The sequence below is a fragment of the Sorghum bicolor genome, chromosome 5, assembly GCF_000003195.3.
Source record: "Sorghum bicolor cultivar BTx623 chromosome 5, Sorghum_bicolor_NCBIv3, whole genome shotgun sequence".
Lineage (NCBI taxonomy): Eukaryota > Viridiplantae > Streptophyta > Magnoliopsida > Poales > Poaceae > Sorghum > Sorghum bicolor.
In genome coordinates, this window is record NC_012874.2 from 14,527,653 (window position 1) to 14,553,479 (window position 25,827).

Consider the following 25,827-nt stretch of genomic DNA (forward strand, 5'->3'; position numbering starts at 1 on the left):
CCATGTGTTGACCTGATAGAGGGCCATCCTTTGGTTCTGTGTCCCTTGCACACATATCCAAGTATGTTGGAGCTGGCTCGCATGATAGAGATAGGTAGTACTAGCTAGATGCCTGTAGCCTGTACGTGTCTAGATGCCTGTAGCCTGTGCATGTCCGAGTTATATCATAGAGAGAGTAGTACTTGTTATTGCAACATGCTGAAACAAATTAGAATAAAATGCCTGTAACATCCAGAGTATGCATAGCCACTACAACATACTCTGAAGAGGTGAAACATTTGGAACAAACAATTACAATATATGCGTATAGTCACTGCAACATATGTAATATTCAGATAAAACAATTGTAACATACGACTAAAACAGGTAAAAATATTTGGAACAAACGCTTGTAAGATACGCGTATAGTCAAACATGCATCTAAAACATGTGAAACATTTTGGAACAAACACTTGCAACATACACGTATAGTTATTGCAATATATGCAAAATCTAGCTAAACACACTTAAAACATGCGCAACATTTTGAACATACATTTGCAACATACGTATATAGGCACTTCAACATATGCAATATCCAGATAAAAAAGTGCAACATCTAAATAAAACAGCTGAAACATTTGGAAGCTCTAACTACAACATACAAATATAGCCATTGAAACATACTCCCTCCGTCTAAAAAATAAGTGTTATTTGCGCTTCTCGAGAAATAACTTTAACTAAATATATACTAAAAAATATTAATACTTATAGTACATAATTAGTATCATTGGAAAGATCTTTAAGTCTAGTTTTTAACAAATTTATTTAAAGATACAAATATTGCACATATTGTCTATGAATCGAGTTAAGCTTGTGTCACGAAAACCTAAAACGATATTTTTTTGGAACGGAGAGAGCAGACTATGCACAACGTCCACATAAAACATCAAACGCATAGACCGGTACGAAGCTCGATGCCTACGATCACGAGGGAGCATCTAAGAAGCAAATGGTGTTGCAGATGTGAGTGCTCCTCTCACGAACTCCATTCACTCTATTACGGCATATGTATGGCATCACTCTCAATTGTATATGAATAGGACACACCATACACAATACTGTCAGCATAACCTACGTGGTGGACTATTGTTGTGCTCCTGACAGATTATTATAGCATGGGGACCAAGGAAAAAGACCGAGACCACAAGTGGGATGTGATGTAGACAAGACACCAGCAACATATTCTGGGGACACGAGTGGTGAGAGGAGTAATTGGTGATTGGAAATAAATTAATAAAAAAAAGTCACGATAACTAAGAAAAGATCATAGCACGAGACGCGGGGGGCGCGCAGACGGATCCGTCCGGATGGACGGACGCCCTACAGTAAGCATTACCGAACAAATAAACTGGAGCCATAAAAGTAGGCGATGGAAATCTAAACGAGAACACACACTAGATATATAAGTAACATCAATATATACACACAAAATAATTTCACCACTCGCGCAAAAATATCAAGGAATGAAACTGACAAGAACAACCAGTTGATTTTTAATAGAAATAACTAATGAAGCCACTAAAGCACATCCTAATCAGGGGTTGTTCCTGAAAGCAACCGCTGGTATGTAGGACCCGGCCGGTTCCACACCGAACAATATCATTCATTGGTCCTTACACATGCACACAAACGTGCCGAGTTGCCGACGGCGACGGCACCACGTACCACCAGTGTGGTTGGTCGGCCTGTAGACTTTGCCAAGTCTCCGTAAACGATTCAGGATATTTTTTTTTAGCTTACGAAATGGGAGGTGGCTGCAAAAGACTTGGCCCATAAAGAAGTAGAGAGTGTGCAATTCTAGACTGTGTAGACAGATGCTGTGAATGGCATCGATCTCCAAGTCATGGTCGTCTTCCCTTCCCATCTCCTCACGAGTGAGCTCCGACTCAAAGCGTGAGGCCTAGCTTGCTAATAGCTCTCACGGCAAATCTGCTGCGATCAACTGCAGGTGCGTATGTAGTAGGTGTACTTGCCTACAACTAATTAACTCATGGACCGAGCCCGTTCGCTTGTCTTATCAGCCATATTTTTTTTGTCAGACAGTGTTTTTCTTCCACGATAAATCAGCGAACAGTATTTTCAGCCATAGTTCGCATGTCTTTTGTTTATTTGTTGATGTTGTTCTTAATTGGTCACGGCTTCAACAGGTCGTGTGTGTGCAGACTCTGCTCATCTAGCACTGTTCATCGTTCATTAGCACCTTGTTTAGTTCCCAAAATATTTTACAAAATTTTCCACATTCTCCATCACACGAATCTTGCGGCAAATACATGAAGCACTAAATATAAATAACACTAGTACACAGAAGTTCTAAGCCGGCGGGGTAAAACATTTGCACATACGGTTTTAATTATAATGCGCCTGTGTTGTAAATTTGTACGGCTAGAATTGAAAACCACCTGTATAAAAGGCTCAGTACAGGAGGTTATTGTAAGAAAACCACCTGTGTAAATGGTTCATTTACACGGGCGGTTCAGTTATGCGAACCACCTGTGCAAATGTATTAACACAGGCGGTTCACATAACTGAACGGCTTTGATTTATCATTCTGATGGCGCCCCTAGTATGGGAACCGCCTGCTCGAACAGAATTGCACATCGGAGTCACCTTCCATAGCGTCTGAGATTGATCGTTCTAAAAATACCCCTAGCCCTGCTTCTTCCTCCTCGGGCAGAACTGTAGCTCGCAGCCACCTTCCATTGCGGCCCATCTTGGAGGTCCAGATTTTTCCAAAATACAAGGGGGAGGTTTTGATCTTCATTTCTTGGAAGGAGGTGGCTAAGAAAGGTTAGTTGATGCCTCTAATGCTTCTTTTTGTGCCCTCTTGCTCAATTTGAGCTACTTTTTGATCTAGGGTTTCACCATGAGAGGGAGAGAGTAGAATAGCTAGGTATGGTCTATATTTGCTCAAATGAGGTTTCTTAAGATGGTTAGATGATGTCTCTCGTCTCTTCTTTTTTATGTTTCCTTCTCTAATTAGTGAATCCAAGAAATATATATGTAGTAGTTTCCATGAATGGTGTTTCCATGCTTGGAAAGAGAGAAAAAGATAAGTTTTCTTTTTAGTTTTTTAAATTATATTGTTTAGGATGTTATTTTTTATGTAAATTTGATTTAATTATGCAATAAGCATTTTTCATGTACGAGGTTGCTTAAGATGTTGCCTCTCCTCTCACCATTTCTATGTTTCCTTCTCAAATTTATTTTAGTGATATAACGATATATATTTAGTTTTAATCAACAGTGTTTTTGTACCTTGTCAATTTGATTTAGTTGTTAGGTGTTCTTTTTTGAATTATTATTTAGGGTTTTGTCTTTATTTTTTATACTTGTTTTACTTTTTCAATTTTATTTAATTGTTAGGTGTTCTTTTATTTTTGATAACAAATATTCCTAGACAATATTTCAATTAATTTACTAATTTTTCAACAGGTCCTGATGGAGAGATCCTTATGGATGTATAACTTATCAAGACTAGATCTATCATATATACCCGATGTGCATAGGTTTGTTGATGCCGCTAAGAACCATGCTTTGAGAACAAAGACGAAGCATATATATTGTCCATGCTACGACTGCAGAAATATTCTTCTATTTGAAGATACTGAAGTAATCATTTCTCATCTAATTTGCCGAGGATTTATGAAGGATTACTTGATATGGACAAAGCATGGAGAGGGTAGCTCAGCGCCTTATATAGTTGGGGACCCAGCACACATCGACACCGATGGTCTAGGCATGCCTACTGATCAGTTTTTCCACGACACACCCTAGAGTGAACATGTTGTGCCAAATGTTACCGCTGGTTGATTTGCTGGGGGGAAATGATGGTGCAAGAACTCATGTCTTACCAAATGATACGGCTGCGGAAGATGCATAATTCTTGGAGGCAATGCTGTGTCGTCATACTGAACCATCAATGTTATTAATGAAAGGGATGGAGGCCTTGAAGAAGGCAGCAGAAGAGCCTTTGTATGATGAGTCTAAAGGTTGTACCAAAGAGTACACAACGTTGCGAGCTGTGCTAAAACTGTTGATGGCAAAAGCCAGGTATGGTTTGTCTGATGCTGGATTCGATGTGTTCTTAAGTATTATCAGTGATATGCTTCCAAAAGAGAACAAAGTGTGTGCTAACACGTACTATGCAAAGAAGCTGATCGTCCGCTGACTATGGGTGTCGAGAAGATCCATGCGTGTAGAAATCATTGTATCTTGTACCGAGGTGATGATTACAAGGACTTGCATAGTTGTCCAAAGTGCGGTGTAAGTCGGTACAAGACAAACAAAGACTATTGAGAGGATTGTGCTGCCTCCATGTGTAAAGCAGGGAAGAAGCGAAAGAAGGCCCAAAAGAACACCCAACAGAGTTCAAAACCCATGAGCAAACATAAAGAAGAGGTTGACTATTATGCGCAGAAAAAGATTCCGGCTTTAGTGATATGGTACCTTCCAGTGGTAGATCGACTGAGGAGTTTGTTTGCTAACCCTGAGGATGCAAAACTTATGAGTTGGCATGCTTCTGATGAGCACAAAAATGATGGCAAGCTTGGCCATCTAGCCGATGGAAAGCAGTGGCAAGATTTCAATGACAACCACCGAGACTTTGCCAGCAAACCAAGGAATGTTAGGTTCACACTGTTTACAGATGGAATGAATCCATTTGCTAAGAGGAGCAGCAAGCATAGCACATGGCCGGTGATTCTCACCATCTACAACCTCCCTCTATGGTTGATGCAGAAGCGAAAATACCTTTTGCTAACCATACTTATCTTTGGACCAGTCCAACCTGGAGTTGACATGGATGTTTTCTTGGAGCCATTGATGGAGGAGATGAAAATGTTATGGGAAAAAGGTGTTCAAATGTTCGACGAGTATCACAAAGATTCATTCACGCTAAGAGCAATTATTTTTGTTACGATCAACGATTACCCTGCTCTCTTTATTTTATCAGGGCAATTCAAGGGAAAGGTTGGTTGCGTGGTGTGCATAGATGAAACCCATTACGTGTCCTTAATGCATCTAAGAAGATAGTGTACATGAGGCACAGACGCTTCTTATCGAAAGGACACAAGTACCGCCTGAAAAATATGGACAAGTACTTTGACTATAATGATGAAAGGAACTTAGATGCACCATTAGGTAATAGCAAAGGCCATAGAGTTTTCAAAATAGTGAGCAACATTAAATTTGTGTTTGGAAAGAAGACAAAGGATGGAAAAACAAGAAAGGATGTCAAATCAACTCCAGGGACAACATTCAAGAAGAAGTCCATTTTCTTCGAGTATTTGTCATACTGGAAAGACTTGGATGTACGACACGCGATCGATGGTATACACGTCCAGAAGAATGTGTTCGAAAGTCTAATTGGCACATTGCTAGACATCAAGACCAAGACAAAGGAAGGACTCAATTCACGCTTTGACATGGTGCAGTTAGGCATAAAAAAAAGAGCTTCATCACGTTCTTCAAGAAAATGGGAAGTACCATCTCCCAGCAGCAACCTACAACCTCTACATAGATGAGAAACATGTAATGTGTGAGTGGTTGAAGAAATTAAAAGTCCCATTTGGATTCTGCTCTAGCATACGGAGTTTTGTGTCAATGAAAGACCTAGCACTCACCAACTACAACTCACATGATTGTCATGTCATGCTAACTACTTTCCTCCCTATTGCAATAAGAGCTATAAATCCAGTATTCTTAAAGATGGCAGTCACACGATTGTGCTACTTTTTCAACAAGATCACACAAAAGGTAATTGACCGTGATGAGTTAGAGTCCCTTCAGGATTTCGCAGTGGAAACAGTGTCACAGTTTGAGATGTGTTTCCCCCCATCATTCTTTGATATCATGGTGCACCTTGTGGTGCACTTGGTTCCACAAATACAGGCACTGGGTCCCTGTACCTGCATGAAATGTGGACATACGAGCGTTTTATGTCAATACTAAATGGCTATGTATCAACTCGTGCTCGTCTCGAGGCGTCCATGATAGAGGGGTATTGTACCGAAGAGGCGATTGAGTCTGGAGGACCATTCTACAATAATGTCCTAAAAGACCAGGTTGCAATAGGTTTGCCTCCGTCAAGACATGAGGGTAGGCTACATGGATGTGGGAGGATTGGATGGAAATCATTCATCCCACCAGATTACAATACAGTACTTGAGGCACATCACAGCATCTTACATCAGCTCTCCATAATGGAGCATTTGATTGAACAACACATGAATGAGCTTCGAGAACATAATCCTAGGCAAACAGAGGATTGGGTAATGAAGGAACACAAGAAACAGTTGTATACATGGCTAAGGGAGCAGGACATTCCATATGGAGAAACAATTGAGAAATAAACCATCAAGGCTTTGGCATCTGGACCATCACGCCAAGTCATAACATGGCAAACCTATGACATAAGTGGATTCACATTTCATACCAAGTCCAAGGACCAAAAGAGTATGACACAAAATAGTGTTCTTCGATGCGAGGCCATAGATGACAAAACTGGTGATATTATTACATACTTTGGCTTCATCGAGGACATATGGGAACTAGACTATGGTACATTTTAGATCCCTGTGTTTTGATGTCAATGGGTTGAAGATAAACATGTCACAGTGGATAATTATGGGGTCAGAGTTCTTGATCTAAGTAAGGTGGGATATAAAGATGACCCGTGGATCCTTGCTAATCGTGCTGCTCCCTAGTCATAAGGTATGATTTTAACAATAACCGTACAAGGGAAGTAGCCACAGGACTTGCGATCCTAGGGCGTCAATTCCATGGTAGTGAGATCCCTGAGGACTACTGCAGGGTGGAAGTGTTGACACTTGTCCAAGGATATGAGGACGACATGCTATCGATCGGGTTATTAGAGCAGAGGTTTCAGATGTGAAACTTCATATGTCTGTAAACAAAAAACTTTGATGTGTGATGTTTGTAATTAATATAATTTTATATACAAAGTAATTGTATATATAAATATATTGCATGTTGCATTGGTTGAATCCTCTAGCCTAACATAGTTTCAATATTAATTTATGGTAAAGACTTGTTTCTGGCCGGCCGCGCCATTAACTTACTGCACGCACACTCCAATCTCCCACGCGCTTTTTGCAAAGCGGCATGCGGACAACCGCGGCCTCACAGGTCATTGGCATGTCTGGACTTGTCATTTCAAACGTTGGTAACCGCGCCCGTCAGTTTTTCCACCCAGCATTTCATCCCCACTGCTGCACAGGTTCGTGGCCGTCCTCTCTCTGGATGCCGCACAGGTTCGTCGCCCACCCCTCCCCTCCCCTCCCCTCCTCCCTCCTTCATCCTCGATCCCCCATCTTCTCTGCTTGATTTTTTCGGTGGGATTCGTTGTTTTGACCTAGGGTTTTTGTGTAGAGAATGGGGTGAGGAATCAAAGGCAGCTCGACCCTGATCCCGCACAGGTTCGTCGCCCTCAGCTTCCACCCTCCCCCTTCATCCTCTCCTCCTCCCCCTTCATCCTCTCCTGGATCCAATGGATAGATTGACGCCCGTCCCTGTCTGACCATTGTTTTCGTCTAGTTCACTCCGATTCCTAGGGTTGTGGCGCGTCGGTGCTGTTGTCGGGCACCAACGACGAGCACAGCGCGAGCGCCGACACGACGCTGTCACACGGGACGCGCTGGACCTCGTCACCCGCGCCAAGGCCGCCGTCGACGACTGACCCCAAGTGCGCCTACAAGGTCTCCTGCGCCGACATCCTCGCCTCGCCGTCTGCGACGTCGTCTCGTAGGTACTCTACTTCTTCTTCTTCAGGCATCCCATCCATCCATCCAAGCTGTAGGCCGCAGCTACACACGCACGCCCCTCTCTTCTTCGCCCGCAACTCCGGTAGAGAGTATTTTTTCGTTGGCGCTCCTGTGTAGGTGTATTTGCCACATTGCTACAGCAGGGCCCTTTTTGTTTTTGGGCTGAGCGTGAGGTGGTGTGATGCGGATCCGGTTTCGAACAAATGAACATAGATTCTATTCTTACTTTTTTAGTCTACATTGTTTGCCTAAATGATGTGCCCGGTGCTTATTTATAAGTGTGTGATTGAATGATGGAAATGTTAATTTTGGTCATCCCCTTGTACATGCATGCAGTTGCTTATTGAGTACTTGATTAAGATCATTCAGCTTTGCTCACACTAGAGGACTAAGTAGTTTAGCAGGTGTATTTTGAGATTATGCGTTTGACACCTTTGTAAATTTAAGCAACAATTTAACACTGCATAGGCAATAATAAGCATTCAAATCGGCAATAACATAACATTCGGTAGGCAACAATATATCATTTATGTAGGCAACAATATCAGTTTTTTTTTCTTTTTTAGTTGCCCCCAAAATGTCACCATAAATGCCAGTCAAGTTTATGTTGGCTTCAAGTTTGAGCAGCGGCTTGCCATGGTCTCCTAGCTTTTTTTTTCAGCTGCTTCGTGTTTTTTGTATTGCAACTGCAGCTATCTATTTCAGTTAGCAATTTGCAGTTAGTATTTTTCATTTTGTATTTTCAGTTTCTAATTTTAGGTAGCACTACTCTCAGATTTCTATTCATCTACCGGTTGTTATTGTGTCTCTTAAACAATCAGTTTTCTATGGCTGAGATTTTGTTGAGATTTGTGCTATCTTGAATGGACTTGTTTCTTTTTTGGACAGCTTCTGTTTTCTTGTTGGGCTGTTTTTTTTCTTCCCTGCATAACAGGCTTCTAGTGTTTGCTTTCTCTTTGTTTTCTGTATTGTGCTGCTCGATTCAGACACTTTGGTGCTCGGACGGAGGGGAGAGAGTGTGCTTGTTGCTGTCCGTAGACGATGGCGTAGGCGTAAGCCGTCATTTACTAAAGCTTATGGTGCGTGCTGTCGACATTTGTGTCTTCCATTTGATTTTAGATTTCATTCATTTGTGGTTCTGGTGCAGACACGAGTTCTGGATCTGCCTCCTCCTCACCTTCCTCGCCTACATCCCCGGCATCATATACGCCATCACCAAGTAGTAGCTTATTAGCTTAGCTCCTACTGTTCCTTGTTTGCTCGCCAATATGTATGGTATGGATGCCGATTCCAACACCTGCTAGTACCTAGGTAGCACCTGCTCTGCTCTTCTATGATTTTGTGTTGGTGTGTGGTCTTCAGTGAATCGAACAAACAGTTATTAAGCTGCTACTAAGTATATTCACGGATATGTCCTGCTACCTGCTTGTCTTAAGTTACTGCAGTTTGTCTGTCTCTATCCATTGTTTCCAGTAGGTACTAGTATAGTACTAGTGTTTTGCTACCCACCTAGCTCATCTATTACTGCAACTCAAGAACAATAAGTTTAGAGATTGTTTTAGTAATTGTTTTGTTTTATTTGTGGTTAAGTTATAGTACTTCATAATTTTTTTCAGCTTTTCAGGTTTTATGTTTTTTGAGTGCCAGAAACTACATAGTTTTCTTGAAAATAGACAGAATGGTGTTTTGATGCTCTTCTAGTGATATTTAGATGAGAAAAGCTGTGCAATGTAGACTGACCATATCAGCAAAGAATTTACTAGCTAAAGTTTCATAAATTTCAAGGCTAGCACAATCTGTGATTGCTGTATCAGATTTACCTCTTGCTGAAATTGTTTCCGTCCCTGTGATGCATCTGGTCTTAAGATTTTAATAGCAACATTAGTATGATCCAGTACTGCTTTATATACTGGTCCATATCCACCTTCTCCTATCTTTAGCGCCTTATCAAACTTATGTGTAGCAGCTTCTATGTCATCAATGGAATATCTCCTGTACCGGATATCATTTTTGTTCAGTGCATCAGTTGCTTTCTTCCTATCCTCAGCCTCCCGCTTTGTCTTCCATTCTGCTATCAATCTCTTCTGCGCCTCGAGCTCTGCAATTTTCTGTGCAGCTTCTGCTGCCTCAAGTGCAGCTCTGCACTTTGCTTTCTCCATTTCAACTAGCGCAAGAGCTTCCTCTTCTGCATTCCGTAGTTCTTGGTACTTTTTGGACTCTTCTACCTTCATCTGGTGCATCTGTGCTGCCTGCAGTCAGATCATTGTTCATTGTTTCAATATCTTTAGGTAAGCTTAGTAAGAAAGAACCTGGTATTTAGCAACACAGAAGCAAACACACCATCCACATTCTTCTTTTTTTTGCTTCAGAAACTACATAGTTTTTTCTCGCTTCAGAAACTACATAGTTTTTTTGAGTGCCAGTGTTTTAATTTTTCTTGGATTGAACCAGTTCTGTATTCTCCTAGTTTCTTCCTGTTTTAGTGTTTCAGATTTTCTTGAACAACTTGAGTTCTCTGTTTTGTTTCTCAGTTTGCCAGTCTAGCGCAGCTCAACCCTTTGTTCTTTTTCATACTAGTGGAAGCAGCTTGTTCAGCTAGATTGCATTTTCTCTTTGCAGTTTTCTCGGTTGGATTGCATTTTATTTAATTAATCAGTTCAGCAGCAGTGCAACAACAAGCGAACATCATCAGCTCAAACGTACAAGAAGTGCTAGCTAGACTGTAATCAGGTTTGCATTGTGATGGTTAATCCATTGGATTGATATGTTCTTTGTGCATCACAATTTGATTTGTACTCGTATTTTGGTGTCCCACATGGTTGCTGAAGCTTATATTGTAATTTTAGTATTCTATTAAGCTAAAATTCGATCTTCGTTGTAGCTTAAGAAGGCTGGTTATTAGGTATTGAGGTAGGCATTTGGACCTGCACTCTAGTTTTCTGGGTTGAATTGCATTTTTTGCCTAATGAATGACACTTCTTTGCCTAAGAAAATGCAATCCACTACAACATCACCATTTTTGCTTTTTTTTGCATGCCATTTTTTCCTGCTGGTAGTTGTGTATGCTTTTTTCTGAATCAGTATGATTTTTTTCTAACTTTTTTTTAAATTTAATTACAGACAATGGCTACCAAAAAGAGGGGCGCTGGTGGTGGTCGCACTAGCGGGACACATGTATGTTTGAATCATCCTTTTTTATAAGTGTATATAATCTTATATTTTTTTGTTTTTATATTTCCCTTTTTTTTTGCATTTTTTTCTGGGTGTAAGGAATAGAGCAACGCCTGCTAGACTGTTTAAATTGTACAAGGAAATGTCAGAGGCCCAGCGGAAGCTTGTTAGTGATGCTGGCTTTGGAGGCTTGCTTGAGATAGGAAGTGGTCGATTGTCATCTGCCCTAAGTAAATGGCTTGTGAAGAATGTGGATGGTGAATCAGAAGAGCTTGTAATTCCTGGAAGAGGGAAGATTAAAGTAAATGCAGCTGCTGTGAACAGAATACTAGGGTTACCTATGGGTGAAGATGAGGTTAAATATGAATTCAATGGAAGTGCAATTAGTTTCATCAATGAAAAGTGCAACTTTGACAACGGAAGGTCTCCTGCAATTACAACAATAACAGAAAGGCTGTGTGCAAACAAGGAAGCAAATGATGACTACCTCCGGTGTTGGCTCATGGTTGCTATCTCAACTTTTCTGTGTGGGAGCACAGCTTTGTGCATCAGCCCAAAGTGCTATCCTTCTTTGGTTGATCTATCAAAAGTTAAGGAATTGAATTGGTGCAAATTTGTAGTAGATACTCTCAAAGGATACGTGGGAAAGATGCATAAAAAAGATTCTGTTTTAGGCTGTCTGTATTTCCTCTCCGTGAGTGTCTATTCTTTTTCTTTTTTTAATCTTCTATTTATGTACTACATTTTTTCCTTGTTTACATGTTTTTAATGGTACCTTACATATATGCCTTTTTTAGATACTTTACCTGGACTCTTTGGAGGTAGGAAACATACAAATCCCTGAAAAACAGCCAAGAGTTGCAGCATGGAACATGAAACTTATCAACAAGGTCATAAAGATGGATACTAACACAAATGGCACATTCGGGAAACTCAAGGTATGACTTTTTTGTATATTTTTCTGTGTCAATTTTTATATGTAATATGCATTTGTGAATTTAGTGAAATCTTTTTTTTCTTTTTTTTTGTGTGACAGCTCAAGAAACTAGTTGGTTCAGTCACTGAGACCTCTTTATTTGGGGATCTGCAAGACATAGATAATTTTATTTCACACAGGGCATCTGCACCCATGTCTTCAAAGGTATGGAAATGATAGAATCCAAATTTCAGTTTTCAGTTTCAGTTTTTCAGTTCACTTTTTGGGAGTCCTGAAATATTTTTTCTGCCAGTTTCAGTTTTTTGAATGTTTTCGCAACAAAATATGTACTAGATGCAGTTTAATACCATTGAGGAAAGCAGAGAAAAATGAAACTAACATGTAATCTAAGAGCAGAAAAACAAAAGTGAGATTTAGAGAAGACTGATGTAAAAATTTGCCTAATGATTTGAATTATTTTGCCTTGATCTTGCCAAAATATTACCTGGTCAGAGTACATTTAGTTGCTTATTCCCAATGAGGTTCAGTAAGTAATCAATGCACATGTACATTTTTCAGTTGGTCTAAATGCTAATTATTGACACTCACACGCAACAGTAGAATGATTTTTTAGGTATTCAGATAACTCTAACATGTTTGAGTTGTTCACACTGAAGCATTCATGTGAAATGAATTGAAACTTAACAGTACATCTGTTAGCATTCAGGTATCAGGTAACTTGAATTTTAATTGAACTAAGACACATCAATGTAGTAACTAGTAGCATTCAGGTATCAGGTAGATACATAACCACAGAAAATCTATGGAAAAAGCAGAGAACTAACCCACAGGAAGTCTATATTAGAGAAGTCTATATTAGAGATTGTCTATGTGTTCTTGAAAAGGAAGTGTAGGAACCCATAAAAGACGTGTGAGCACTTTGTTTTTATATAGATTACCTTTTTTCCAGGTTTTTTTGCTTCAGAAACTACATAGTTTTCTTGAAAATAGGCATATATATCAGCTGAAACAGATGTTAGTTGGTTGATAGGATTACTTAGGGAGGAACCACAAAGCTTATTGTGTGTCTAGTTACAATATTAAGGGATACATATCATTTATGAGCTAACATTTTTTACACTTTTTTAATTACAGAAGAAAAGGAAATTGTCTGAAGTTGTCAAGAAAGCTTGTATCGGTTTCACTGAAGTGATAGGAACATTTATAAGTGAGGTGTCCACAATTAGTGATGATTCTGAGGATCAAGAGGGATCAAGAGGAGCCCAGAACATCTAGACAGAGAAGAACTACCAATCCTGATCAAAAGAACACAAATGAAGACAGAGGGAATGAGGAGCCCAGAAGATCAACACGGAAAAGAACTACCAATACTCACAAGCAGGATGTTGATGAAGATGAAGAGATCGAGGAGGATGAGGAGGATGAGGAGGAGGAGGACGAGGAGGATTGGAAGGAGGACGAGGATGAGGACGAGGACGAGGAAGATGAGGAGGTGGACAAAGAAGTGGAGCTAGAGGATGAAGAGGTGGTCAAACAAGTGGAGCTAGAGGACGAGAGTGTCTCTGATGAGGATGATGCAACCAACAAAGTTGATCTACCGGCTGGTGATTCAAGGGAAACAGAACCAACACCACTAGAAGTTGTTCCTTCTCAATCAAGAAGGGAAAGGCTGAGGTAAATGAGATATATTTTTTTGTGTTAAGTATGCTACAGTTTCTATTGGATTGAATTTTTTAGTAATTTTTTTGAACAAATATTTGCACCTCTTCTTCCTACCCTACCCCACACAAAAAAATTACATTTTTCTAGCTCCACACGCTTTTTTCTCTGCCATGTTGTTATAGTAAAGTTGACAACAAAGTTGATTTATTTTTGCCAACTTTTTTCTGATGCAGGAAAGCTAGAGTGTGCAACAGGCTAGATGAATCCTAAAACAGCACATATTTGGTGCATGTGTTTCTAAGTGTTTATGAGTAGTAGAGAACCACTTAAAAATACGCGTGCAATTTTAGTTAGGATTAAGTCCATATTTGGCCCCTCAACTATCGGCCGAGTTTAATTTTAGCTGCCAACTCTGAAACCGTCTAGACCTGGTCCCCCATCTTTCACACTGGTCCAACTTTAGTCCCTGAGTCCGGTTTTGGGCAGCGGACCCTGGTTTTGCTTGCCACGGTGGCAACATTGAACACGGTGGACGCCACGTAGGTTTGCAGCATTGCTTAAACAGGCCGGCCCATTCAGCCCATGTCTCCAGCGACCGAAACCCTAACCCCATCCCCCTTCCTCCGCCCGCCGTTAGTCTGCGTCACTGTCGCCGTCGCCGCGGGCGATTCCCCCACTGAGGTCTCCCCTGCGTCGGCCTTCGGTACCGAATGCATTGAAACAACAGGTATGTATCATGGTCTGTATCATGAGCTTGGTAGATTAGTGGATAGCCTAGATTAGTCCATGGTCTGTATCATGAGCTTGTGATTTTCGGTTGTAGGAATGGATCCTTTGGAATTTCTTGCTGTTAGATTTCACTTTGATAGTCAGTTTTACAATGATGGGAGGAGGTTGCATTACATTGGGGGTAAAGAGGAGATGTCATTTGTGGAGATTGACAAGATGTCATTGCCCAAAATACAGGGCCATCTTAAAGACCATTACAATTGTAGTGACCCTGTTACACTACACTGGTTGTTTCCTGGGAAAATGTTATCAAATGGGCTCAGAGTGTTGATGGATGACAAGGCATGCATGGATATGTGTCAGGCTATTACTGATGGAGGGGCTGCTGATATATTTGTTGAGCGTGTTTTGGAAGATGATGCTGAGCAATCTGTCAACTTAGAAAAACTTTCTGCGTATATTTCTTCTCCTGAGAAGATTGAGAAAGAAGTAGCTCAATATAGTAAGTACATTGATTGGATTAGGGACAGTGATGATGGTAATGAGGTTGTCAAGGCAAAAAAGTCATTGATGCAAGAAGTGTCAGTTAATGACTCAGCTCCAGTGGAGGAAGGGTACAGTTACATAGTGATGATAGTGACCAGTCTTACTTGCCTGGTGATGATGAGAGTAGTGAAGATGATGAAGAGGCAGGCCAAATCAGAGCAGATTTGAAAGAGCTCAAGAAGAAATTGAGTGACAGAGGAATGGTGGTGGTAGATGATGAAGGGCATGAAGTCAATGTGGAGAACTTGGTGCCATCCAATCCATTTGCTGAGGGGGTTGGAGTTGAGTCTGATTCAACAGAAGTGGACACAGATGAAGATGCAGATTCATATGATGAAGAGGAGGGTGAGGTGATCAGGAAGAAGAGGGAATTTCCCAGGTTTGATGGTAGTGCTGCTGTGCCAACTTTCAGTCTTGGCATGTCATTTCCTGACAAAGCTACATTCAGGGAGGCTATCATCAAATATGGTTTGGCAGTAAGGAAAGTGTTAAAGTTTGTTAAGAATGAGGCTGCGAGGTGCAGGGTTGTTTGTACTTGGCCTAAGTGTCCATTTGTCTTGCTCCTATCCAAGACATCTAGGGCTGAGAGCTGGCAGTTAGCTACATGAATAGACAACCACACTTGTCCACCTAGGAGGGACAACTCTCTAGTTACTTCTAGGAGAATTGCAGACAAGTATGAGAGGATGATTAAAGCAAACCCACAATGGTCTATTCAGAGCATTAGAGAAACAGTCCAAGAAGAAATGTTTGCTGATGTTAGTGTTTCAAAGATCAAGAGAGCTAAGTCAATTGTCATGCTGAGGATGTATGATGCCACCAAGGGTGAATATGCAATGGTGTTTGATTACCAGCTAGAGCTGCTTAGGAGCAATCCAGGAAGCACTATGGTAGTTAAGTTAGATACTGAAGAGGCAGAGCCTACATTTATGAGGTTTTATGTCTGCTTCGATGCTTGCAAGAAGGGGTTCCTTGCTGGATGCAGGAAGGTTATTGGACTTGATGGATGCTTTTTCAAGGGCCTGACTAATGGAGAACTGTTATGTGCTCTAGGAAGAGATGCCAACAATCAAATGTACCCAATTGCATGGGCAGTGGTAGAGAGAGAGACCAAAGACTCCTGGGACTTTTTTCTAGCTTTACTCAGTGCAGATCTGAAGTTTGGAGATGGAACTGGTTGGGTTTTCATTTCTGATCAGCAAAAAGGTCTTATCAATGCTGTCAACAAGTGGGCTCCTAGAGTAGAGCATAGGATGTGTGCTAGGCATATCTATGCCAATTGGAGGAAAAAATTCACCAATAAGAAGTATCAGAAGCTGTTTTGGAGGTGTGCCAAGTCCTCATCTATGAATCTCTTCAACTACAACTTGAACAAGCTCAGGGCTGAGACACCTAAAGGTGCTGATGCAATTATGCCGACAGATCCTGAGCATTGGAGTAGGGCCTGGTTCAAACTAGGTTCTTGCTGTGACTCAGTGGATAATAACATGTGTGAGTGCTTCAACCACTGGATTTTGAAAGCAAGATTCTTGCCAATAATCAGCATGCTTGAAGGCATAAGGCGCCAGGTAATGGTCAGGATACATGAAAATAGGACCAAGGCTGAAAGGTGGACTGGTCCAATCTGTCCAAACACCTACAAGAAGTTAATGACTTACATTACAGCTAGTGGTTTCTGTCATGCAATTAGTAATGGCCAAAACTGTTTTGAAGTAACATACTGGGATCATAGGTTTTCTGTGAACTTGGAGGAAAAGACATGTTCTTGTAGGTTCTGGCAGTTATCTGGTCTGCCATGCCCTCATGCAATTTCTTGCATCTATGTAGCATCCAAGGCTGTGGAGGATTATGTAGCCAAGTGTTATTTTGTTGAGGAGTACAATAAGACATATGCCCACTGTCTTCAACCTGTTGAAGGTAGGGAATTCTGGCCAGTATCAGACAGGGCTAAGCCTTTGCCACCAAAGTATGTTAGAATGCCAGGAAGGCCAAAGAAGGAGAGGAAAAGGCAGGATGGGGAGAAAAAAAGCCAAGTCGTGGTAAGCTATCCAAACATGGTACAGTTGTGAGGTGCAGAGTTTGCAAAGGGATTGGACACAACTGGACAACTTGCAGCAGGAAGACAGGAAGTGGAGGTAGTGGCACTGGAGCTAATGTCAGTGGTGGAGGCCAAGTACCTAGTGGCAGTGCTAGGGGATCTCATCATGCAAGAGGAGGTAGTACCAGTGGAGCTAGAGGAAATGACTCTCATTCAACTAGAGCAAGGACTGGTAATTCCAAGAGGAAGGCAACAACTTCTTCTACATCAGTGTCCACCAAAAGGCATTGCTCCCAGTTGTCTATTGATTGCAATGTAAGTAAAGTAAGTACAATTTTGTACGAAGATACTATAGTTCCAAATGGGTAACAATCTATTTGTACTCTGCAGACTGTGAACAATTCCATGTCTTCATCAGCTAAGATGACCACAAGACTCAAGCAAGGAGGTCAAGCTAAGGTGACTTTAGAGGCCACTGCACCTGGTATGCCTGGAAGGCATTCAAAAGCAACTGTGCAACTATCTGGGCCATCGAGCTCAAAGGTTGAGGTCTCAGCTAAAGGACCACATAGGAAAAAAAGTGCAAGGACAACACCAAGAGGATCAGGCACAACACCAACTTTACTGCTGCAAGGAGCACTACCTTGAAGAATAAACCATTTCTATCATTGTCATGTCACAAGGAAACTATGTTTTCTTTTAGAACAATTTGTCATTTGTGTGGTGAACCATGAGATGCTGTGAACCATGTCATGTTGTGCTAAAACAATTTGTCATTTGTTTGGTGAACCATGTGATGCTGTCATCCATCTAATGTCTATGAATTTAGTCATGAGCATTGCAAGTATAGACTGAACTGCTACAAACTAGGATAATTCTCATAGCCGAATAAGGCATACAGTACACAAATGCCAAATAAGTCTTACATTCAACAGCCACACACAGAAATTACATAATTAATACATCCTACATACTAATTACTAAGCTTCCAAAAAGCAGAAACTAATCCAACGCACACAACAAGAGCAAACAATAGGAACTTCCTCTCCTTCTGCAGCTTCACAATCCTGGATTCCAGCTGAGCCCTTGCATCCAAAACACCCACCATCTGACCTTGCATAGTGGCGACATCCCTCCTGGCATCAACAAACATTTGTCTCCTATCTTCATTGAACTTGATAGCGGCTTCCAACTGTCCCTGCAACCTTTGATTCTCCCTCCCAGCAGCTTCCAACTGACCCTGCAGCCTCTGATTCTCCATGGTAGCAGCATCCAAAGCTCTTGCATGATGAGTTCAGGCCTCTTCAAGTCCCCATTCGGCTGCAAGAGTTTCACGCTTCCAATACTTGACTGCATCGCGCAAATCAAGCAACAACTGCTTCATGAACCCCATGGTTGGCTCATCCACCCAGCGGTAGAAATCACAACCACCCTCCTACGCAGAAAAATGAAATCTGAGATCCATTGACTCAAGGGGTCCTACAGCATGTGAATCGAAGACAAATATGCAAGACAAATTGACCTAAAGTTTGAAGGAAATCCAAGTTTCAACTTACTCGAGCATGCGCACACTTCTGAAACCGCATCCCTGGGTTCAAATCACTCCAAGAGATGAACTGAGCGGCTTTGACACCACATTTACAGTTCACTGCAGGGGTGTACTCCAGAGGAGCTTCACGGTATGGGATGGGGGACGCGGATTGGAGGTTCCGGCGCCAATACTCTGCCGCTTCGCCTGCACTGCGGCTGGAAGAGCTTGAGCTCGCCATTTGAGTCGGGGGAGCTCTCCACAGCAGATCTGGAGGGCCTCTCGTCGGCGGCGGCGGAGGAGGAGGAAGACAGAATGGTGGGGTGAGAGACGGGCTGAATGGGCCAGCCTGTTTAAGCAATGCTGCAAGCCTACGTGGCATCCACCGTGTTCAATGTTGCCCCCTTGGCAAGCAAAACCAGGGTCCGCTGCCCAAAACCGGACTCAGGGACTAAAGTTGGACCAGTGTGAAAGATGGGGGGCCAGGTCTAGACGGTTTCAGAGTTGGCGGCTAAAATTAAACTCGGCCGATAGTTGAGGGGCCAAATATGGACTTAATCCTTTTAGTTATTAAGCAACTTAATATTAGTAGTGAGGCAAGTTATTTGTAATTTGGTAGCAATTTTTTTTGTGTGTCTATTTTTTATACTTATGGGGCAGCCGTGTTTCTGTGTTAAATGGTCACCTATACTACTATCACTCTTTTGTTATGTCACTTGAATGAGTTGCTCGACTATGGAGAGATAGTATTGCAACTATGAGTAGATAGCATTTTTTGTCCTTGTTTTTAAATCAAGTTTTTTTCTAGTAACATAACAGTACTAAGCACTTTTTTTTGTTTTTTTTCATGGCTAAAGGCCCCCTCCTTCTGCTAGTGTTGTGGAAAAGAATGAAAAATCAGAAAAGCACACTAAAGTTGATGCACCGGCTGGTGATTCAAGGGAATCAGAACCAATACCACTAGAAGTTGTTCCTTCTCAATCAAGAAGGGAAAGGCTGAGGTAAATGGGATATATTTTTTTGTGTTAAGCAACTTAATATTTATTAGGGCCTTGTTTAGTTCCGAAAAATTTTGCAAAATCGACACTGTAGCACTTTCGTTTGTATTTGACAAATATTGTCCAATCATGGACTAACTAGGCTCAAAAGATTCGTTTCGTCAATTCTGACCAAACTGTGCAATTAGTTTTTATTTTCGTCTATATTTAATACTCCATGCATACGTCTAAAGATTCGATGTGATGGAGAATGTGAAAAATTTTGCAAAATTTTCTGAGAACTAAACAAGGCCTAGCGAGGCAAGTTATTTGTAATTTGGTAGCAATTATATTTTTTTGTTCTTTTTCATGGCTAAAGGCTCCCTCCTTCTGCTAGTGTTGTGGAAAACAATGAAAAATCAGAAAAGCACTCTAAATGGGATTTTGATCCCCCACCAATGGACATTATGAGATTCATTGATTTTCCCACACCCCGTGAACGTCCACCATCAAAACCAAGTGAATGTAATTCAGAAAGGAACGCAAGGAAATATGATGATGATTATTTTTGGGACAATTTAAGTGAAGAACAATTTAAAGAACTTGATGCCCAAATTGAAGATATAGAAAGGAACAGGACAGATAAGTCACTTTCTAGCAGCGCAGTTAAGCAAACTCCTGTACCTACAGATAACCCAATTGAACATTCAGAAAGGAAGCCAACAAGAGTTGAAAAGACAACATCAGCTACAACCTATGGTCTACAATCTGCTCCCAGCACTTCACACACACCTGCGTATCAACCTCCGCCCAGAAGGCCAGCACGACCAGGGCGTGCTTTGCAGTCCCCATATATTGATTATGGCAGAAATGACTTGAAGTGCAGCAAGGTTGCAAGTCGTGCATATGATGTGGTATGCTCGGCCACTAGAAGGTCAACCAGGAGTTCGAGTCAAAGCTCAAGCCAAGGAGAGTATGTGCAACTTTTTCTTTTTTGCTAGTTTTTCCGTCTGTTAAACTCTCGAATTCATTTTGTATTTTGTTTTTTTAACTATGATCCATCCATGTTGTACGCAGCGATATCATAATCAGTTATCCAGATTACTATGTGAGCTTGAAGCACCTTTCTGAATCAGTTAAACCAGGTGGAAAATTATTCAACACAGTAGCTGAAATTTCTATATATGCATTAAAATACAGAAAGGCCAAGATCCCTGTAAAACAAATACTCCCACTAAGAATAGCCGTGAGAATCCCCCTTTTCTTTTTTACTTTTACTGATGTTTCTAAGTTTGTATGCTTATTTTTTTCAAACAAGCACTTTTTTCTCTAACATTATTTTTTAATTCTTTTTTTTACAGTCCTTTCTACAAGATGGGATTCTGGATAATGGGGAGATTAATAGTGCTTTCCAAAGAAGCGTCCATCACCTAGACCGTTCTCAATTGGTAATTGATCGTCCACTTAATCCTCTTCTTTTTTTTCGAAATAGGAAATTTAACTATGTTCATTAGGCTATAATATTGTTTCGTTTTAGGCTATACTTTTTTTAAAAAAAATGCAATCTTGGGTGTCCTACCATCATAACTTTTTGTTTTTGTGTTCTAAAATTTGTGGAGCAATTTATAGAAATAACAAAATATGACATGTGTAGGGCAGAGAACAACAGGTAGTGCCTATGTTAAATTGTCCATATCTCAATTTGATTCACGACCATCTTTTATTTTTTTATTTTTTAGAAGCCTGCTAGCTGTTATATCACTCAAGGATTATGTTTTTTCTGGCAATATAGATGCTATGAAGCCTTTTTTTGGTTTTAGTAGCTATTCTCATTTTTTTGCTAGCATTTTTTTTGTAGGTCATGTTTCCTGTATTGCAAAATATTCGTTTCAAAAGGCTTGATAGAACAGTGGGCCACTTCTTCCTTCTAGTCTTGAACCTAAGGGAAGAAAGGTTTGAAGTTCTCGATTCTACGAGGTCTCTCGCTGACATTAACTTGAAGACATGCTGCAACAATTTGATCACTGCAATTAAGGAACTTTGGCGCAAACATTACCCTAATTCAAGGAATAATATTGACAAGTACCAACTGATTGATATTAATGTTCCATTGCTGTCAAACAAGTAGGTCAACAGTTCAACATACATATTATTTTCATATCTAAAGTTTCTGTCATCCACCATATGATTATGACTTTTTTTTGCAGTCATGACTGCGGGTTCCACATGCTAATGCACTGTGAACACTGGAATGGTATTAACATGCCACAGTTTAAGGAAAAAGATATGCCAACTATTCGAAAGATGCTCACATACAAATGGCTCCAACATCCAGAAAACAATATTGCATGGAGATGTAAAATGAATATTTGCTAGGTATGTATTCCCACTAAGAAACTGTTTTTATTTATTTTTTGAGTTTGTCTGGGCATCTCTGTGCATTGTGATCATATGATTTGCAAATGCTGCACTTATTCTTCCTCTTCGCTTGACCATTCATCCCTTTTTTGTGTGACTTCTCCTTCCTGCGCCCTTTAGCTTTTGATTTTGGGGGGTTCGCTACACTTGATGTATTTGGACCAGCCACTGCACCTATAATGTGAAATGCAATAAGCAACTAATCAATCTAGTACAAGCGTACAAAGATGAAGTAAAGCAGAATATAGTGTCTAGTTTTTTAAACCTGCAGTTTGCAATGAAGGTCCAGTTAGAGTAGAGACACCAGTACCATCTTGTGCACCTTCTGTAGCACCACCTTCTGTACCACTAGTGTTTTGCCTATTTGCCATCATCCTTTTCTTAATTTCTTCAAATTCAGATCGCATCTCCTTGATGTGCTTCTCCAAAATAGCATAGTTTTCATCATTTGTACAACCTTCCACTGCTATTGCTGCAAACGCGGTGGTTGCATTGGTCAATCTCAAAGTTTTTTCACTAGTCAATGGCATCCCACGGGCTACAAGCCCCACTGGTGCATTCACATTTTGGACCTGATTAGTATCACTAGCAATTGCTTGTTGCGTCCACCTTTTAAGGATGTACCTTTCTGGTATTAATTTCACACCCATTCTAACCATAACTCTCATAATGTGGCAGCAAATGATTCCATCCCTATCAAACTTGCTGCACTCGCAGCAATAGCTTTCATCCTCTTCTATTGCTGTAACAAGATAGTTCCTTTTTCCATACCCAAAAACAAAGCTATTATTGGGCTCCAACCAATATTGGAATTGCCCTACAGGCTTCACATCATATTCTGCAGTTTTCTCAAACTCTTTGGAGAACCTGTAAAACATATTCTTTGTGTATACAGTGGAAGCATGCTTCTCAAGTGGATGCCTTGACCATCATCTTCGCTCATTCTCATCGGTCCTGAAGTCTTGCCCATCCTGTGCAACCAGACACTTTTCTTGTATTTTCTGGTACTGCCTCACAAACTGTAGCACTGACAAGTTTGGGTTCACATACTTCTTCAACAAAGCATTGAACCCCTCGCTCCTTTGAGTCGACTGGAGGAATGGGAAGAAACTGTGCATGTAGTAGGCTGGTATGAAGCTCTGCCTTATGTGGTATAGGTGTTGAAAATGCTCATTGTCCTCCAAACCGTATTTCTGGACCATAGTAGCCCACTTTGACTCAAAATCTTCTAGGCTTACAGTGTGGTTTAAGCAATCCACAAACTCCTCATTCAGCTCATCATTTTTAGCAAGGATCGGTCCAATTGTGCCTGAAAACTTGTCCATGATATGTCACCTGCAATTCCTGTGGGTTGTGTTTGGAAACACAATGCAAATGGCAGCTCTCATCGCAGGATCTTGATCGGTGATTATGTTAAGGGGTGTTTTTCTATCCATTGCCTCTAGAAATGTTAGAAACAGCCATTCATAGGTAGCTATCTTCTCATTCCTTATAAAGGCACATCCTAGTTGAAAAGTTTGACAGTGTCTGTTGATTCCTATGAATGGTGTACAAGGCATCTCATATATGTTGGTCATATAGGTTGCATCAAATGAGACACAATCGTTGTATGCCTCTTTGTAAGCACGCCTTGCAGCTGAATCAACCCAAAATAGGTTCTCAACCCTAAGGTTGTCATCAAGCTTGATCTTGTAGAAGAATTCAGGGTCTTCTTCTTTCAATGCTCTGAAGTAATCCAAAGTTTCTTGCATATCTTTGAATTTTTCTGTCTTGTGGATGGTGGAGCAGAAGTTTGACACTTGTTTGCCGTCATATGGCACCAGCTGTGCTGAGCCATAGAACTCGCTCATCAGCTGCATGATTCTACCAGTGCTCAAGTTGCATCCATGTAGCAAAACAATGAAGTCCTTTTCCTGCTTCGGTATGCCTCTATGGGACCTTAGGAACTTCATGAGTGAGGGCTGAACCACAAGATCATGGTTATGCTCGGCCAAAAAATAGATTACTTGCCATCTAGAGCCAATGATTTTGACTACCATCCTTGCCTTGCAGTTTGTATATACCATTTTCTCCCTCTTTCTTTTCTTACATCCGTCAAACTTCTTCCTCTTTTCTACTTGCTCATCCTCTTCTTCTTGTGCAGTATCCTCTTCTTCGGCTTCATCATTGTCAGAGTAGCAAGTGATTCCATCAACAAGCTGAGCAGCAACTCTCCTTTTCCTACCAAAGCCTTCCTTGTTGCACACAAACTGCACCTTTTGTTTTTCTTTTGTGATTACAGACCGACGTGACGTGTTTGTTCTAATCGAGAAGCTAGTTCTCTTTGCATATGAGTTGTAGTACTCCCTTGCTTTGTCCAAGGTTGCAAAAGACATCCCATTGTGTGGCATTTCAGGTGTAGACCACACCTCTTCCTCCTCTTCTGCTACTTCAGCAACTACAGGATTAGTAGAAGAATCTTCATTCCTGTCCTCTATTCTTGCCTGTTCAAATGACAATCTGATCTCAGAAATGGTAGGAAGAAACTCTTCTGAAACTGCAGTATCTGTCTCTGCTAAACCAGCATGACCATCTTCAGAAATACAAGGCAAAATATGTTGGTTCACATGCTCATCGTTAGGCTGAGGAATTTCAGGATTTGTGGACACTTGAGTGCAGAAGGTAGGGTTGCTGGTCATATAATCAAAATCAAATGCATCCAAGAAATCTTCATCCAAATTTGGTGGCAGCTTGTTAAGATCCATATTTTTTGAGATCTGCATGCAAAACATTAACTATAGGTGTGTGTTACTATATCAAGACAGTAGGCAACTTAGTCAAACCTATTAGGCAATAATAGTGTACAGAACTAGACAAAATAGGCCAGCAACTTATGCAGTTCTTTTGTTGAGTACATGCTTTTTTAGTTGTATTTCAATACATGCTAGCTTTATTCAGTACATGCTTTTTAGGTTTGTAGTTTATTCCATACTCAGTTTTTTTCAACTTTTTATGGATCTAGTGTCATTGTGTTATCTTCCTTTTAGAGAAAGTTTGATATTTGAGGCTTGCTTGTCCTCTACTCAGTTGATTTTATCAGTTGTACTTTTTTACTTAATTTTTGCAGGTGTGAAGCTATGTGCAGCAGCTAACACAAGAAAGTTTAATGCATAGGAGTAACCATGTGCAGCAGCTAACACAAGAAGCTTTTCAACGCAGAAAGATGTACATCTGCATGAGTGGTGCATACAACATATATCCATGTCATCTAATGGGCACCAAAACGTACAGTGGTGTAGTATCAGATCTGCTAATGTAGTAGGAACTATAGTACTATGTGATAAGATCTGCTTATGCAAAACAACTGACTTGCTTATGCAAAAGTGGTGAATTGCTCAAAAGTCAGGATAAGATCTGCTTTTTCTTGTAACAGATCTGGCTAGTTAGGTGATTCAAGAGAACAAAATTGCTTCTAGTAACAGATCTGGCTAGATCTATTTTTTTGGGACTATTTTTGTTGAAAGTAGTAGCAGAAGAAGCTGATAGTACAAAGTTGTTGCACAATCACACGTACCTGCTTGTTTTTGGATGTATTAGCTTGCCTTTGTTTTGGATGAATCTGCCAGCTGCATAGATGGTGGCGGCGGCGCCATGGACATCTTTTGTTTTGAGGGTTGAAAGGGAAAAGCAAAACAGGGAAGAGGGGAAGAAGCTTCTAGGCGAGGGGGGAGAGGGGAGGGGGCGTGGGCGTGGGCCTGTTATTATGGTGGGCCTTTTGTCTAGACGGGGTGCGAGGTTGCCTTCGGTTTTTTCTAATACGGAGTGTGCGTGCGGTCTACTTAACGCATGCACGGCCGTGCATTAGCCGGTAGCCGCTAATGACTTCTTTCAGGCGGGCCGTGCATTTACTGAACTGCACGCACACGCGGCCATCTACGCAGCGCACCGCTCAGTCGACCCGTGCAGCCATGCCCCTCCTCTTCCTTTCGTTCCCATCCATTTCTTCCCTCTCCCTCTCT

The 25,827-nt window shown here is 41.0% G+C and overlaps 1 protein-coding gene across 4 annotated transcripts; it reads left to right on the forward strand.

Moving 5' to 3' along the window:
- On the forward strand, nucleotides 12,041-25,464 carry LOC8060023 (histone H3.v1). Of its 4 annotated transcripts, XM_002449284.2 has the most exons (9): nucleotides 12,041-12,135; nucleotides 13,066-13,605; nucleotides 19,292-19,435; nucleotides 19,791-20,384; nucleotides 20,489-20,657; nucleotides 20,773-20,859; nucleotides 21,270-21,535; nucleotides 21,619-21,787; nucleotides 24,936-25,464. In XM_002449284.2, the coding sequence occupies exons 2-8, from the start codon at nucleotides 13,160-13,162 to the stop codon at nucleotides 21,785-21,787; spliced, it is 1,875 nt and encodes a 624-aa protein (XP_002449329.2). In that variant the 5' UTR covers nucleotides 12,041-12,135; nucleotides 13,066-13,159; the 3' UTR covers nucleotides 24,936-25,464. The 4 variants fall into 4 exon arrangements, 2 of the variants coding, with proteins under 2 accessions (XP_002449329.2, XP_021317142.1); XR_002453462.1 differs by lacking the exons at nucleotides 21,270-21,535; nucleotides 24,936-25,464 and having other exon boundaries at nucleotides 20,489-20,556; nucleotides 21,619-21,702; XR_002453461.1 differs by lacking the exons at nucleotides 21,619-21,787; nucleotides 24,936-25,464 and having other exon boundaries at nucleotides 20,489-20,556; nucleotides 21,270-21,401.